The sequence below is a fragment of the Arachis ipaensis genome, chromosome B06, assembly GCF_000816755.2.
Source record: "Arachis ipaensis cultivar K30076 chromosome B06, Araip1.1, whole genome shotgun sequence".
NCBI classification, from domain to species: Eukaryota; Viridiplantae; Streptophyta; class Magnoliopsida; order Fabales; family Fabaceae; genus Arachis; species Arachis ipaensis.
Genome location: NC_029790.2, coordinates 92,522,377 through 92,535,142, shown reverse-complemented (window position 1 = coordinate 92,535,142; position 12,766 = coordinate 92,522,377). Strand labels below are relative to the sequence as shown.

General features: G+C 39.2%; 1 protein-coding gene across 1 annotated transcript; it reads left to right on the top strand.

Moving 5' to 3' along the window:
• On the top strand, nt 4,249-5,232 carry LOC107647075. Its single transcript, XM_016351199.1, has 2 exons — nt 4,249-4,302; nt 4,828-5,232. The coding sequence occupies exons 1-2, from the start codon at nt 4,249-4,251 to the stop codon at nt 5,230-5,232; spliced, it is 459 nt and encodes a 152-aa protein (XP_016206685.1).

Genomic DNA, 12,766 nt, shown 5'->3' with positions numbered 1-12,766 from the left:
CTTGTTTTCTGAATGTATGCTTGAACAGTGCATATGTCTTTTGAAGTTGTTGTTTAAGAATGTTAAATATGTTGGCTCTTGAAAGAATGATGACTAGGAGACATGTTATTTGATAATCTGAAAAATCATAAAAATGATTCTTGAAGCAAGAAAAAGCAGCAAAGAACAAAGCTTGCAGAAAAAAAAAGGGCGAAAAAAAAATATAGAAAAAAAAATAGAAAGAAAAAGAAAAAGCAAGCAAAAAGCCAATAACCCTTAAACCAAAAGGCAAGGGCAATTAAAAAGGATCCCAAGGCTTTGAGCATCAGTGGATAGGAGGGCCTAAAAGAATAAAATCCTGGTCTAAGCGGCTAAACTAAGCTGTCCCTAACCATGTGCTTGTGGCGTGTAGGTGTCAAGTGAAAACTTGAGACTAAGCGGTTAAAGTCAAGGTCCAAAGCAAAAAAATGAAGAAGGGAGGTGATCGCCAACGTTAGTGACACCCAACATTGTCACTAACGTTGGAATGAGCCCACACAAGCCACTATGAGCCACGTTAACTCCTATGTTAACTTAGTTAACGTGGTAGTTAACGTGGGCAAAAGTCCCACCTGGCAGCCTGACCATGCCTTCTTCAAACACGCATAACTTGAGCCACAAAGCTCTAAATAAGGTGATTCTAGTGGCATTGGAAAGTAGGATTCTAGAGCTTTCCAAGCATATGTGGAACTATATGGTTGACACTAAATTTGAGGGAGAAAACCTGCCCAAAAGTGCAAAGATGAACATGGTATCAACCTGTTGTAAGGCCAGCTGACCTCTTCACCTTCCAAGAAGTGTAACTCGAGTTGTAGAGCTCCAAATGATGCGCTTTTAAAGGCATTGGAAAGTAGACATCCAGGACTTTCCAATAATATATAATAGTATGGGGTGTACACTAAGTTTGAGCTTCAGAAACTGGCAATATTAAAGCCCTGATCGCTAGCGTTATTGGCACTCAAGTTTTTCATTAACGCTAGCAACTATGCCAGCGACCATGTCCACTTCAGAGGAGCATAACTTGAGCTACAGAGGTCCAATTGAGGTGATTCTAGTTGCGTTTGAAAGCTGACATTTAGAGCTTTCCAACGATATATAATACACTATAGTGAGCATAAAATTGGAGCACAAACAAGAGGCATCTTTTAAGCTCTAAAAACACCAACTGGGCAGCAAGTGCGACGTTAGCCACAATAACTTTAGCACTAACGCCACACTTGTAGCATTAGTGTGGCTAACTTTAGCACTAACTTTAGCACCTGGACCTCAACTTAACTCACTTCTCTCTCAAGTCTACTTCAAAGCTCAAGCAAGCAAGCCCACAATTGTCAACCAATCAAGGCCACAAGAAGCATCTAGAATAGGAATTTTCATTTAATTGTTATTTGCTTTTAATTTCATTTTGTAATTTAGAAGAGCCTATATAAAGGCCTTAGGTTTTACATTCAAGCCATCTTGGAAAGGGGAGGCTGAAAATTCTGGAATGGGGGATTGAAGAGGGGTCTTCGGACTCCCTCCCCTCACACACTTTTTCTTCTCTTTCTTTTAGTTGTAATTTTCATTTATGAATGTTGAATTTTCAATTTCAGTTTGAATCTTCATCTTTACTTTTCTTCACTTTCTTTCTTTTCTATTTTTGTAGAGCAATGATCAACTAACTCTTTACATTGGGTTAGAGAGATCTATTGTGATTCAATGGATTAAGTGTAGTTCTTATTCTTCTTCTTCTTTCTTTCCTCTTGATTTTAATAGAGAGCTTTCGATCTTCATCCAATTGGATAGTTATCTTGGAAAAGAAACTATTCATCCTTGGATTTCTTCTGAACCTTGAAAGAGGAATGAAGAGATCATGCTAGAAATGCTTTCTCATGCTGGACCAAATTGGGTGTGGATGGATATGTGACTATAATCCTCCAACACTTGATTTGGGAAATGCATGTGGTATAATCAGTGACCATACTTCATCTCTTCTCATGAGCAATTGACCAAGGAATTGGCTATTGATCAAGATTTGAGAGATCGAATTACAAGGAATTGTAATTCGATCACTTAAGATTGCCAAGGAGATCAATGAATGCATTGATTGAGGAAGAGATTAGAATGAACTTGATCCGGAGGATTGCAATATCTCTTGATCCCAATGTTCATTTTATTTTTAGTTCTTACATTTACTTTTCTTGCCATTTTACTTTTCTGCACTTTATTGCTTTCTTTACTTTTATGCCATTTATATTTCCTTGTTTCTTATCACTCCAATTTGATTCGTCTAACTAGGATAATCAATTAATCATTGATTACTTAATCCATTAATCTCTGTGGGATTCGACCTCACTCTTTTGTGAGTTATAACTTGACGATAATTCGGTATACTTGCCGAAGGGAGATTTTTTGAGAGACAAGTTTTCCGTGCATCATGTACTGTACTCAAAATTGGGATGCATGAAGATGTGGAAAACATAGTTAATGGGTAGTTAGATTTTGTATGTTGATTACATGGATTGTCTTAAGTTAGGTAGAAAGTTTAGGTGAATCAAGGATTCAGATTTTAATCCACTTGACCAAATACAACCCTACCTTGACCCTAATCCCATTACAACCCTTAAAAGACCTCTTGATATGTGTATTTGTGCATTAAATTTTTGTTGATTGGTAGAAGAAGAGCAAGCCTTAGAAAGCAAGGTTAGTAGAGAATTGAGAGAATCCAGCCTTAAACACTTGAGTGATTAGAGTGTGCATACTTCCGGTGAGGGTTTGATGCTCGATTCTTTGTTCCCGGCTTTCACGAGCTTTCTTCTTGCAAGTCTATGTGTACTTCATTTTATGATTTGAATTAGTGAGATTCAGTTCATATTTATTTTTGGAAGGTTTATTTACTTTTAACTAAGTAGATAAAAAGAATTTTGCATTTAGTTGCATTCATATAGATAGGTTACATTTCATAAATTCTACCATCCCTCTTTACTCTTCTGGTTCTCTTGAGCTTAGCAATTACCCCTGACTAACGAGATGCACTCTCAAGCTATAGCTCAATACTATCCGGGTCAGGACTCGTAAAGAACTCATGTAGAACAGGGGTCATACTTTCGTTCCACCCCAAATTCATAAGGATGAAGAACGACAATAGATTATAGAATAGAATCAAACATCGATTGAAGTAGAAAAGTAATTGCATTAATCCATTGGAATTTGAAGAGCTCCTAACCTTAACCTAGGAGGTTTAGTTACTCATGCTGTACAGAAAATACAGAGAAAGTAATGTGTCTATGCTTCTCCCCTCCTGGGAGGCATAGTCCTCAGGAGGAAGGAAGTTCCTTATTTATAATGAAAACTCTAAGACTAAACCTAAAAGATATTGTTTTTTATTAAAAATTACAAAAGGGAAATAAAATAAGCTAAGAAGTGCTAAAATCCACTTTGGGGCCCAGTTGGTGAGTGTTTGGGCTGATGTCTGGCGTTCAAATCAAGTTCTGGGCATTTTCTGCTCCCTGGCTAGCGTTAAATGCCAGTTTGGGCGTTCAACTTAGAGGGTTGGTCCTTCTTGGGCGTTGAACGCCAGAAAGGGTGTAAGTTGGGCGTTCAACGCCCGTTTTGGGTAGTCCTTTCTAAATAAAAGTATAGACTATTATATATTTCTGTAAAGTCTAGAAGTTAGCCTTCCAACCCTGTTGAGAGCGCATCAATTGGACCTCTGTAGCTCCAGAAACGCTCGTTCGAATGCACAGAGGTCAGGATCTAACAGCATCTGCTATCCTTTCTGTGCCTTTGAATCAGACTTTGCCAAAACTTACCAAATTCACCCAAAAATCACCTAAAATCATAGAAAACCACAAAAACTCAAAGTAGCATCCAAAAAGTAATTTTTGCACTAAAAACTACTAAAACATAATAAAACCTAACAAAATATACTAAAAACACTAAGAAAATAGTACCAAAAAGTGTATAAAATATCCGCTCATCAGAGGTAGAAAGAAAGGATCTATATACAAAAGTTTAAGATTTGAGACAAGATGTGTTAATAGAAGCTAATCGGAGTAAGTTCTCGATTCATCCAAGAAGTACCAAAAAGTATCATGATCTAACGAAGAAGTTCTGGTGGCCGGGAAGGAAGAACGATGTAGCATTGTAGTTTCAAAGTGTTTAACCTGACAGAAAGTAAAAATTAAGTATCAAAAACCGTCCAAAACCCTACAACCTTTGGAAATTCTACAATGGAAGTGGCAAAGTATCGCAATGGATTTCGTGTCAAGATTGCCAAGGACTCAGGCTGGATTTGATGAAGTTTGGGTGATTGTGGATCGGTTGACGAAGTCAGCTCACTTTTTGTCCATCCAGATGAATTATACTTTAGAGGAGCTAGCACGCTTGTACATTAAGGAGATTGTAAGACTGCATGGTGGACCGACCACCATAATCTCTGATAGAGATCCTCGTTTCACTTCGAGATTCTGGAGAGCTTTCCAGAAAGCATTTGGAACTCAATTAAGTTTAAGTATGGTGTACCATCCTCAAACAGATGGTTAATCAGAGAGGACGATACAAACCCTAGAAGATATGTTGAGGGCTTGTGTGCTGGATTAACTGGCCAGTTGGGATCGGTATATGCCGCTATTGGAGTTTGCGTACAACAACAGTTACCATGCGAGCATCAAATTGGCTTCGTATGAGGCTCTGTATGGAAGAAAGTGACAATCTCTATTGTGTTGGTATGAAGACAGAGAATCAAGTTTATTGGGGCCTGAGTTAGTAGCTGAAACCACAGAATAGATTAAGAAAATCCGAGATAGATTGCTTACTACTAAAAAATGCTAGAAAAGCTACGCCGAGCAGAGACAGAAACCTTTAGAATTCGATGAGGGAGATCATGTATTCCTAAGGGTTACTCCAACAATAGGAGTGGATAGTGCGATCAAAGCAAAGAAATTGAATTCTCGTTATATCGGTCTGTTTCAGATTCTAAAGAGAATTGGATCAATAGCATATTGGATAGCTCAACCGCCACATCTTTCGAACTTGCACGACGTATTTCACGTGTCGCAACTTCGGAAGTACACTTCTGATGCCAGCCACATTTTAGAACCTAAATCAGTTCAATTGAAAGAGAATTTGACGCTTCAGGCAACTTCGGTTCGAATTGATGATACTAGTATTAAACAGTTGCGCGGAAAGAAAGTGGCACTAGTAAAACTTGCTTGGAGTCGGGCTGGAATTGAATAACACACTTAGGAACTCGAATCCGAAATGAGAAAGGACTATCCACACTTGTTTTCAGGTAACTGAATGCGAATTTTGAGGACAAAATTCTTATTTAGGTGGATAGGATGTAAACCCCGAGTAATTAATAAATAATTAGCCAATAAATTAATTATTAATAAAAAAAATTAGAAAACTAAATTTTATTAATCTAAAGAGGTAAAAATATTAAAAATATGAATTTCGACACTAATTCTAAAAGTTTTAGCCTAAAACCGGGCCAATGAGCCGAACCAGTTGGATCAGGCCTAAGACCCAACATATAAAGCACCAAACTTAGCCATCTTCCTTCCTCATTTCCATGGAGGCACGCCGAAAGGGAAGAGAAGAAACCTCAAACCCTAGCTCCAAATTCAAATCCACTTATCTTTCGATTTTGAGCTCCGATCATCGCACCATTTGCGGCCATGAAACCATCACGTCGAGCTCTACAAAACTCACCAAACAAAATGGTAATTACCTTGCTATTTCTTACTCAGTATTCTTTCTTGTAATTTCAAAAATTTGGGCTTTGATTTTGGGAGATTATGTGATTTTGGTGTTATAGGATTGAATTACCTTTTGAAACTTGCCGGGTCTTGTCCCAAACAATCGGGGGTAAGGTGGAAAACCACTAACTCTTGTGAATAATTGATAATTATAAACCCTCTATTAATTTTGAGTGATATTGTTTGGTATTAGACTAAATTATATCTTTGGGATCAAATTGATGGCCTTAGAAGCATGAATTTGAATCTTGGAGGCTAGGAGTTCGCGTTTGGTGAGGAGCTGGAGCTTTGGAGCTTGAGGAATGGTAAAATTTGAGGTGTCTTTGGCTTAGGGAGGAATCGGCCAAGGTATGATCTTGGTTTCTCGTAGATAATATATAATGTCACGTGAAAATGTAGGCTAGATAACCATAGGATAAGTAGAATTATGTGAGTATGTAAGGGTTAGTAACTGATGCACGGAAAACTTGTCTCATAACAAATTTCATTCGGCAAGTGTACTGAATTTGTCGTCAAGTAAAAACACACAATAGAGTGAGGTCGAATCCCACAAGGATTGATTGATCAAGCAACTTTAATTAGAGGAATGTTCTAGTTGAGCGAATCAGAAAATAGAGTTGAGAATTGCAGAAATTTAAATGGCGAGAAAGTAAATGGCAGAAAGTAAATTGCAGAATCTTAAATGGGAATGGGGGAATTGCTCATAAATGTAAATGACAGAAATTAAAGAGAATGGGTAAGATTAGAAATGGGGAGTTCATTGGGCTTAGGAGATGTTGCATTCTCCGGATCAATTTCATTTACATCTCTTCCTCAATCAATGCACTCATTGATCTCCTTGGCAATCTTAAGTGATTGAATTACAATTTCTTGTAATTCAATCTCTCAAATCTTGATCAATAGCCAATTCCTTGGTCAATTGCTCATAAGAAGAGATGAAGTATGGTCACTGATTATACCACATGCATTTCCCAAATCAAGCATTGAGAGGATTATAGTCACGTATCCATCCAAACCCAATTTGGTCCAGCATGAGAAAGCATTTCTAGCTTGATCTCTTCATTCCTCTTCCAAGGTTCAGAAGAGATCCAAGTATGAATAGTTTCTTTTCCAAGATAACTACCCAATTGGATGAAGATCGAAAGCTTTCAAGTAAAATCAAGAGAAAAGATAGAAGAAGAATAATGAAAATTAGTATTGATCCATCAAATTATAACAGAGCTCCCTAACCCAATGAAAGGGGTTTAGTTGTTCATAGCTCTGGAAAATGAAAACAAAGATGGAGAATACATAATGAAAACTAGAAGTGCAGAGAAAGTAAATACAGGAAGTAGTTCTATGCTATTTTCCAACTCCCCGGGACTCTCCAAAATAATTCAAAGCTACTCCTATATATACTACTCTTCTCATCTTCTAGTTAGCTCTTCAAGTCTTGGGCCTTTGGATCTTGAGTTTGAAGCAGTTCTTTTGTTCATTTGGGCATGGCTTTACTTGCAGAGAGAAAGTGTGAAGTGGGCAGAGACTTTAGCTCAGAGCGTTAGGGGTGTTAACGTTTAGTGAAAATATGAGTTCGAGAACGTTAGTGACAATCAACTTTCTCACTAACGTTCCTAAGTAAAAGCCACGTTAACTTCATCGTTAGTGGCACAAACGTTGCCACTAACGTTGCCTCTGGGTCCTTCGCACACGTTATTGGGACTTAACTTTCCCAATAACGTTGAAAAGCCCCCATTGCTCCTACGTTAAAACCCACGTTAACTTAGTTAACGTGGCTCTTTAACGTGGGCTTGCCATCCTTCGAGAACGTTAGTGACACTCAACATTGTCACTAATATTCCAATATGCCCCCATGCCTCACGTTAGAGCCCACGTTAACTTAGTTAACGTGGCTCTTTAACGTGGCATTGCTTAGTCATCCCAACGTTAGTGACAATGTTGAGTGTCACTAACGTTGGCTCATCTTTTACTCATCCACGTTAGCTTCCACGTTAACTAAGTTAACGTGGGAGTTAACGTGGCTCATAGTGGCTTGTGTGGGTCCTTCCAACGTTAATGACAATGTTGAGTGTCACTAACGTTGGCCATCACCTTCTTCTCTCTTGAATCCAGGTGTAAGTGAATATCTACCCAAAACTAGCTTATTTCCTAAGAAAATACATGAAACTACCCTAAAAACAATAAAGAAAAGGTCAGTGAAACTGGCCAAAATGCCCTGGCATCACAACACCAAACTTAAAGCTTGCTTGTCCCTAAGCAAGTACTGGAACAAGAGAATGATGAATGGGATACCAAGAGAAATGAGTCATTCTTGTGGAAGTCATGTCCCTGGTTTTATGGTAGTTTCATGCATAGCAACTTAGGTTCATTCCTGGCTTTCAGACCTTTATCATGTCCTAGAATACTCACTATGATTGCATCCCATGAAACTTTTATTTATTGATCCTTTTGTTGTTATTTCAGGGCTTATTTGTGTTCTTAGGCTAAGTGTTCTGTAAGGGGGCAACTCTTTAAGATAAGCTTTCAGCCAACACTCCCGAACCAGTTGGTTCAAGGTGCTAGGTGTTGAGACACCCCTAAGGACTTACTCCCTCAAGTCTTTCCCTCATACATACACACCACAGGCATATAGTTTATTCATTTTCTTTTCTTGATGCCTTAGTGTCCAGCACCTCTTTGGGTTACTAAATGTTCTGTTGTGAGGGTTACTCTTGATAGTGGACTTTCAGCTGATAATCCCGAGTTAGTTAACCTAAGTTACCAAGTGATAAGGCACCCCTAAGAGCTTATTCATCCAAGTAGATCCCTCACACAGGAACACCACAGACACATGCCTCAAGTATAGTATTCATGACAGATAGTTGTCTTCCCACCTTATGGTTGAACCAACTTAGCTAACTTATGATCCCACCAAAAACTCATGAACTTATTCCATAGTATGAACTCCTCTCTGGTCTTTTGTAAACAATCATTCTCTTTTCATTTGATTTAAAGGGACAAACATACAATTAAGTAAGGAGATGGTGTAGTAACATAAAGACTAGCACACAGAGACTTTCTTCAACACCAAAAACTTAAAAGACAGAATTGAAAAAGGTTCCAACTACGAGTATCTATTAATCAAAAGTGCATTCGGACTTCCAATTTTCAACAATTCTGAGTATAATGGAATTAAGTGACAATACAACCTTCGGGTGATGATTTCTAGTTGCTCTCTTTCTTTGTCATCATCCTAGTCCTTGCTATTTCACTTCCTTGGGTGAATATGCACTATTTCCTCATAAGATTCCTGTAGAGTTATTGGAAGTTGCTTGTTCCCAAAGCACTTGAGACATAGTTAGCTTGTATGTGTGCTTGTGGCTGTTGAACTTACTTTGGTGTGCGAACACCAAACTTAGTTCCTTGCCCAGTACAAAACATTGCATATATGCAGAGAACCTCATATCTTGTTGTTAATATAACAATTATTACTAAAGTCTAACTACATCTAAGTGGTTTCCCTTGATTGGTTGGAGCTAGCAATGTGTTTTGGGAGTGGGGTGTAATTCTAATGTCTTTGGTGGAACACCAAACTTAGAATCACACTTTCACTCTTGACTTGTTTTGGTGTGGAACACCAAACTTAGCTCCTCGCAATATTAGGGGAAACAACTTGTGATCCTTATTGAAATATAGATGAAAAGGAAACTACCTGAGGTTGGGTTGCCTCCCAACAGAGCGCTCTTTTATCGTCGCTAGCTCGACGGTTCCTTCTTTACTTGAGGTGGTAATTTACTTTGGGGTGTTCCCCCATGTTGCCCAGGTAATGCTTGAGTCTTTGTCCATTCACTGTAAAGTCCTTTCAGAGCCTTCATCCATGATTTCGATATGTCCATAAGGCGAAACTCTTGTGACAAGAAAAGGTCCAGACCACCTTGATTTGAGTTTTCCTGGGAATAATCTCAATTTGGAATTGTAGAGGAGTACTCGTTGCCCCTTTCCAAACTCCTAGGTGCAAGATGCAGGTCATGTCTTCTCTTTGCCTTCTCTTTATACATCTTAGTGTTTTCATAGGCTTGTGACCTGAATTCCTCCATCTCTTGCAGCTGCAAGATCCTCTTTGCACCCGCAGCAATGTTGTCAAAGTTTAGTATCTTGATAGCCCAGAGAGCCTTGTGCTCCAGCTCCAGTGGTAAGTGACAAGCTTTCCCATAAACCAGTTGATAAGGGGACATCCCCAGTGGTGTTTTGAATGCTGTTCTGTATGCCCAAAGAGCATAATCCAGCTTCTTCGACCAATCCTTTCTTGATGCACCAACAGTCTTTTCTAGAATCCTCTTTAGCTCTCTGTTGGATATCTCAGTTTGTCTACTTGTTTGGGGATGATATGGTGTAGCTACCTTGTGTTTTACCCCATATCGTAGGAGAAGAGCTTCTAGTGGTTTTTTACAAAAATGGCTCCCTCCATCACTGATGAGTGCTCGTGGGACTCCAAACCGGCTAAAAATATTCTTCCTAAGGAAGTTCATGACAACCTTGTTATCATTTGTTGGGGTTGCAATAGCCTCTACCCACTTGGAGACGTAATCTACTGCCACCAAAATGTAATTGTTTGCATATGAGGTTGGGAATGGTCCCATGAAATCAATTCCCCACACATCAAACAGTTCCAGTTCCAAGATGAAATTCTGTGGTATCTCATTTCTTTTGGGCAAGTTTCCAGATCTTTGGCATTCATTGCAGCTCCTTACCAGTTCTTTTGCATCTTTGGAAAGGGTAGGCCAAAAGAATCCGCTTTGTAACACTTTTGCTGCAGTTCTGTCTCCTCCAAAGTGTCCTCCATAACATGAGCCGTGGCAGTTCCATAGGACCTCTCGTCCTTCTTCTTTTGAAACACATCTTCTAAGGATCCCATCTGAACACTTCTTGAAGAGATATGGCTCATCCCAGACAAAGTATTTTGCATTATTCATGAGCTTCCTTTTTTGATGTTTATTTATCTCTGGAGGTAATGCTCCAGATGCCTTGAAGTTGGCAATGTCTGCGAACCATGGTGCTTTGTGAACTGTCATCAACTGCTCATCCGGGAAGAGCTCGTTCACATTTGTATCATGTGCTCCACCTTTATCATGAGGGATCCTGGATAGGTGATCTGCTACCTTGTTTTCTACTCCTTTCTTGTCTCTGATTTCAATATTGAATTCCTGTAACAATAAGATCCATCTTATTAGTCTTGGTTTTGATTCTTGCTTGGCAAACAAATATTTGAGTGCTGTGTGATCTGTAAAAACAATCACTTTAGCACCAATTAGGTATGATCTAAACTTGTCAAATGCAAAGACTATTGCTAGCAACTCCTTTTCAGTAGTGGTATAATTTCTTTGAGTATCATTAAGGACTTTGCTAGCATAGTATATCACATGGACTAAGTTATTTCTCCTCTGTCCTAGCACTGCCCCGATCGCAACATCAGATGCATCACACATCAATTCAAAAGGTAGGCTCCAATCAGGTAGGGAAATGATAGGAGCAGAGGACAACCTCATTTTCAAGTTTTGGAATGCTAACATGCATGTTTCGTCAAAGATAAATGGTGCATCAGATACAAGGAGATTGCTTAAGGGCTTGGCTATTTTTGAAAAATCTTTAATAAACCTTCTGTAAAAACCCGCATGCCCTAAAAAGCTCCTAATTGCCTTCACATCACTGGGTGGAGGCAGTTTTTCAATAAGCTCTACTTTAGCTCTGTCAACCTCAATACCTTGGTTAGAAACTTTGTGACCAAGGACTATTCCTCCTGTCACCATAAAATGACATTTTTCCCAGTTCAAAACCAAATTGGTCTCTTGACACCTTTTCAATACCAAGGCAAGGTGATGTAGGCAACTAGGAAAGGAATCTCCGAATACCGAGAAATCATCCATAAAAACTTCAATGAATTTTTCTATCATATCTGAAAAGATAGAAAGCATGCAGCGTTGGAAAGTTGCAGGTGCATTACATAGCCCAAATGGCATGCGCCTGTAGGCAAACACTCCATATGGGCAAGTGAATGAGGTTTTCTCTTGATCTCTGGGATCAACCACTATTTGGTTATATCCTGAATAACCGTCGAGAAAACAATAATATGCGTGCCCTGTAAGTCTTTCCAATATCTGATCCATGAATGGAAGGGGGAAATGATCTTTTCGTGTAGCCTCATTGAGCTTTCTGTAGTCTATGCACATCCGCCATCCTGTGACTGTCCTTGTAGGAATTAATTCGTTCTTTTCATTGGGAACCATGGTGATTCCTCCCTTTTTAGGCACGACATGTACGGGGCTGACCCAGGGGCTGTATGAGATGGGGTATATTACCCCTCCCTGCCATAACTTCATAACTTCCTTCTGTACCACTTCCTTCATGATTGGGTTCAACCTCCTTTGGGACTGAATGGATGGTTTGGCATCTTCTTCCAGCAGTATTTTGTGCATACATATGGCTGAACTTATCCCCTTCAAGTCAGCAAGAGTCCAACCAATAGCATCTTTGTGTTTTCGCAGTACTTTGAGCAGTTCATCCTCTTGATCTTGGCTGAGGCATGAGCTTATAATTACTGGGTAATTTTCATCTTCCCCTAAGTACGCATATTTGAGAGAGGGTGGCAATGCTTTAAGTTCAAGTTTGGGTGCTTCTGACTTTTCGTTTTCTTCCTTTGGTGCACCTTGTATATGAATCTCTGCTGTTGCAACCTCTTCACTTGATTCAGATTCCTCATCTACAAATCTCTCAGGTTCTTCAGGTTCTTCTTCTTCAAAATTTTCTTACACTTCCTCCTCAAGTACATCTAACCTCATGCATTCCCCTAATTGTTCTGGTGGGTAACTCATGGCCTTGAACACATTGAATGTCATCTTTTCATTGTGTAGTCTTAAGGTAAGATCACCTTTTTGGACATCAATGACAGCTCCAGCAGTGGCCAAGAATGGCCTTCCCAGGATGATGGAAGCCTTGGCTTCTTCCTGCATGTCCAGCACTACAGAGTCTGCTGGGAA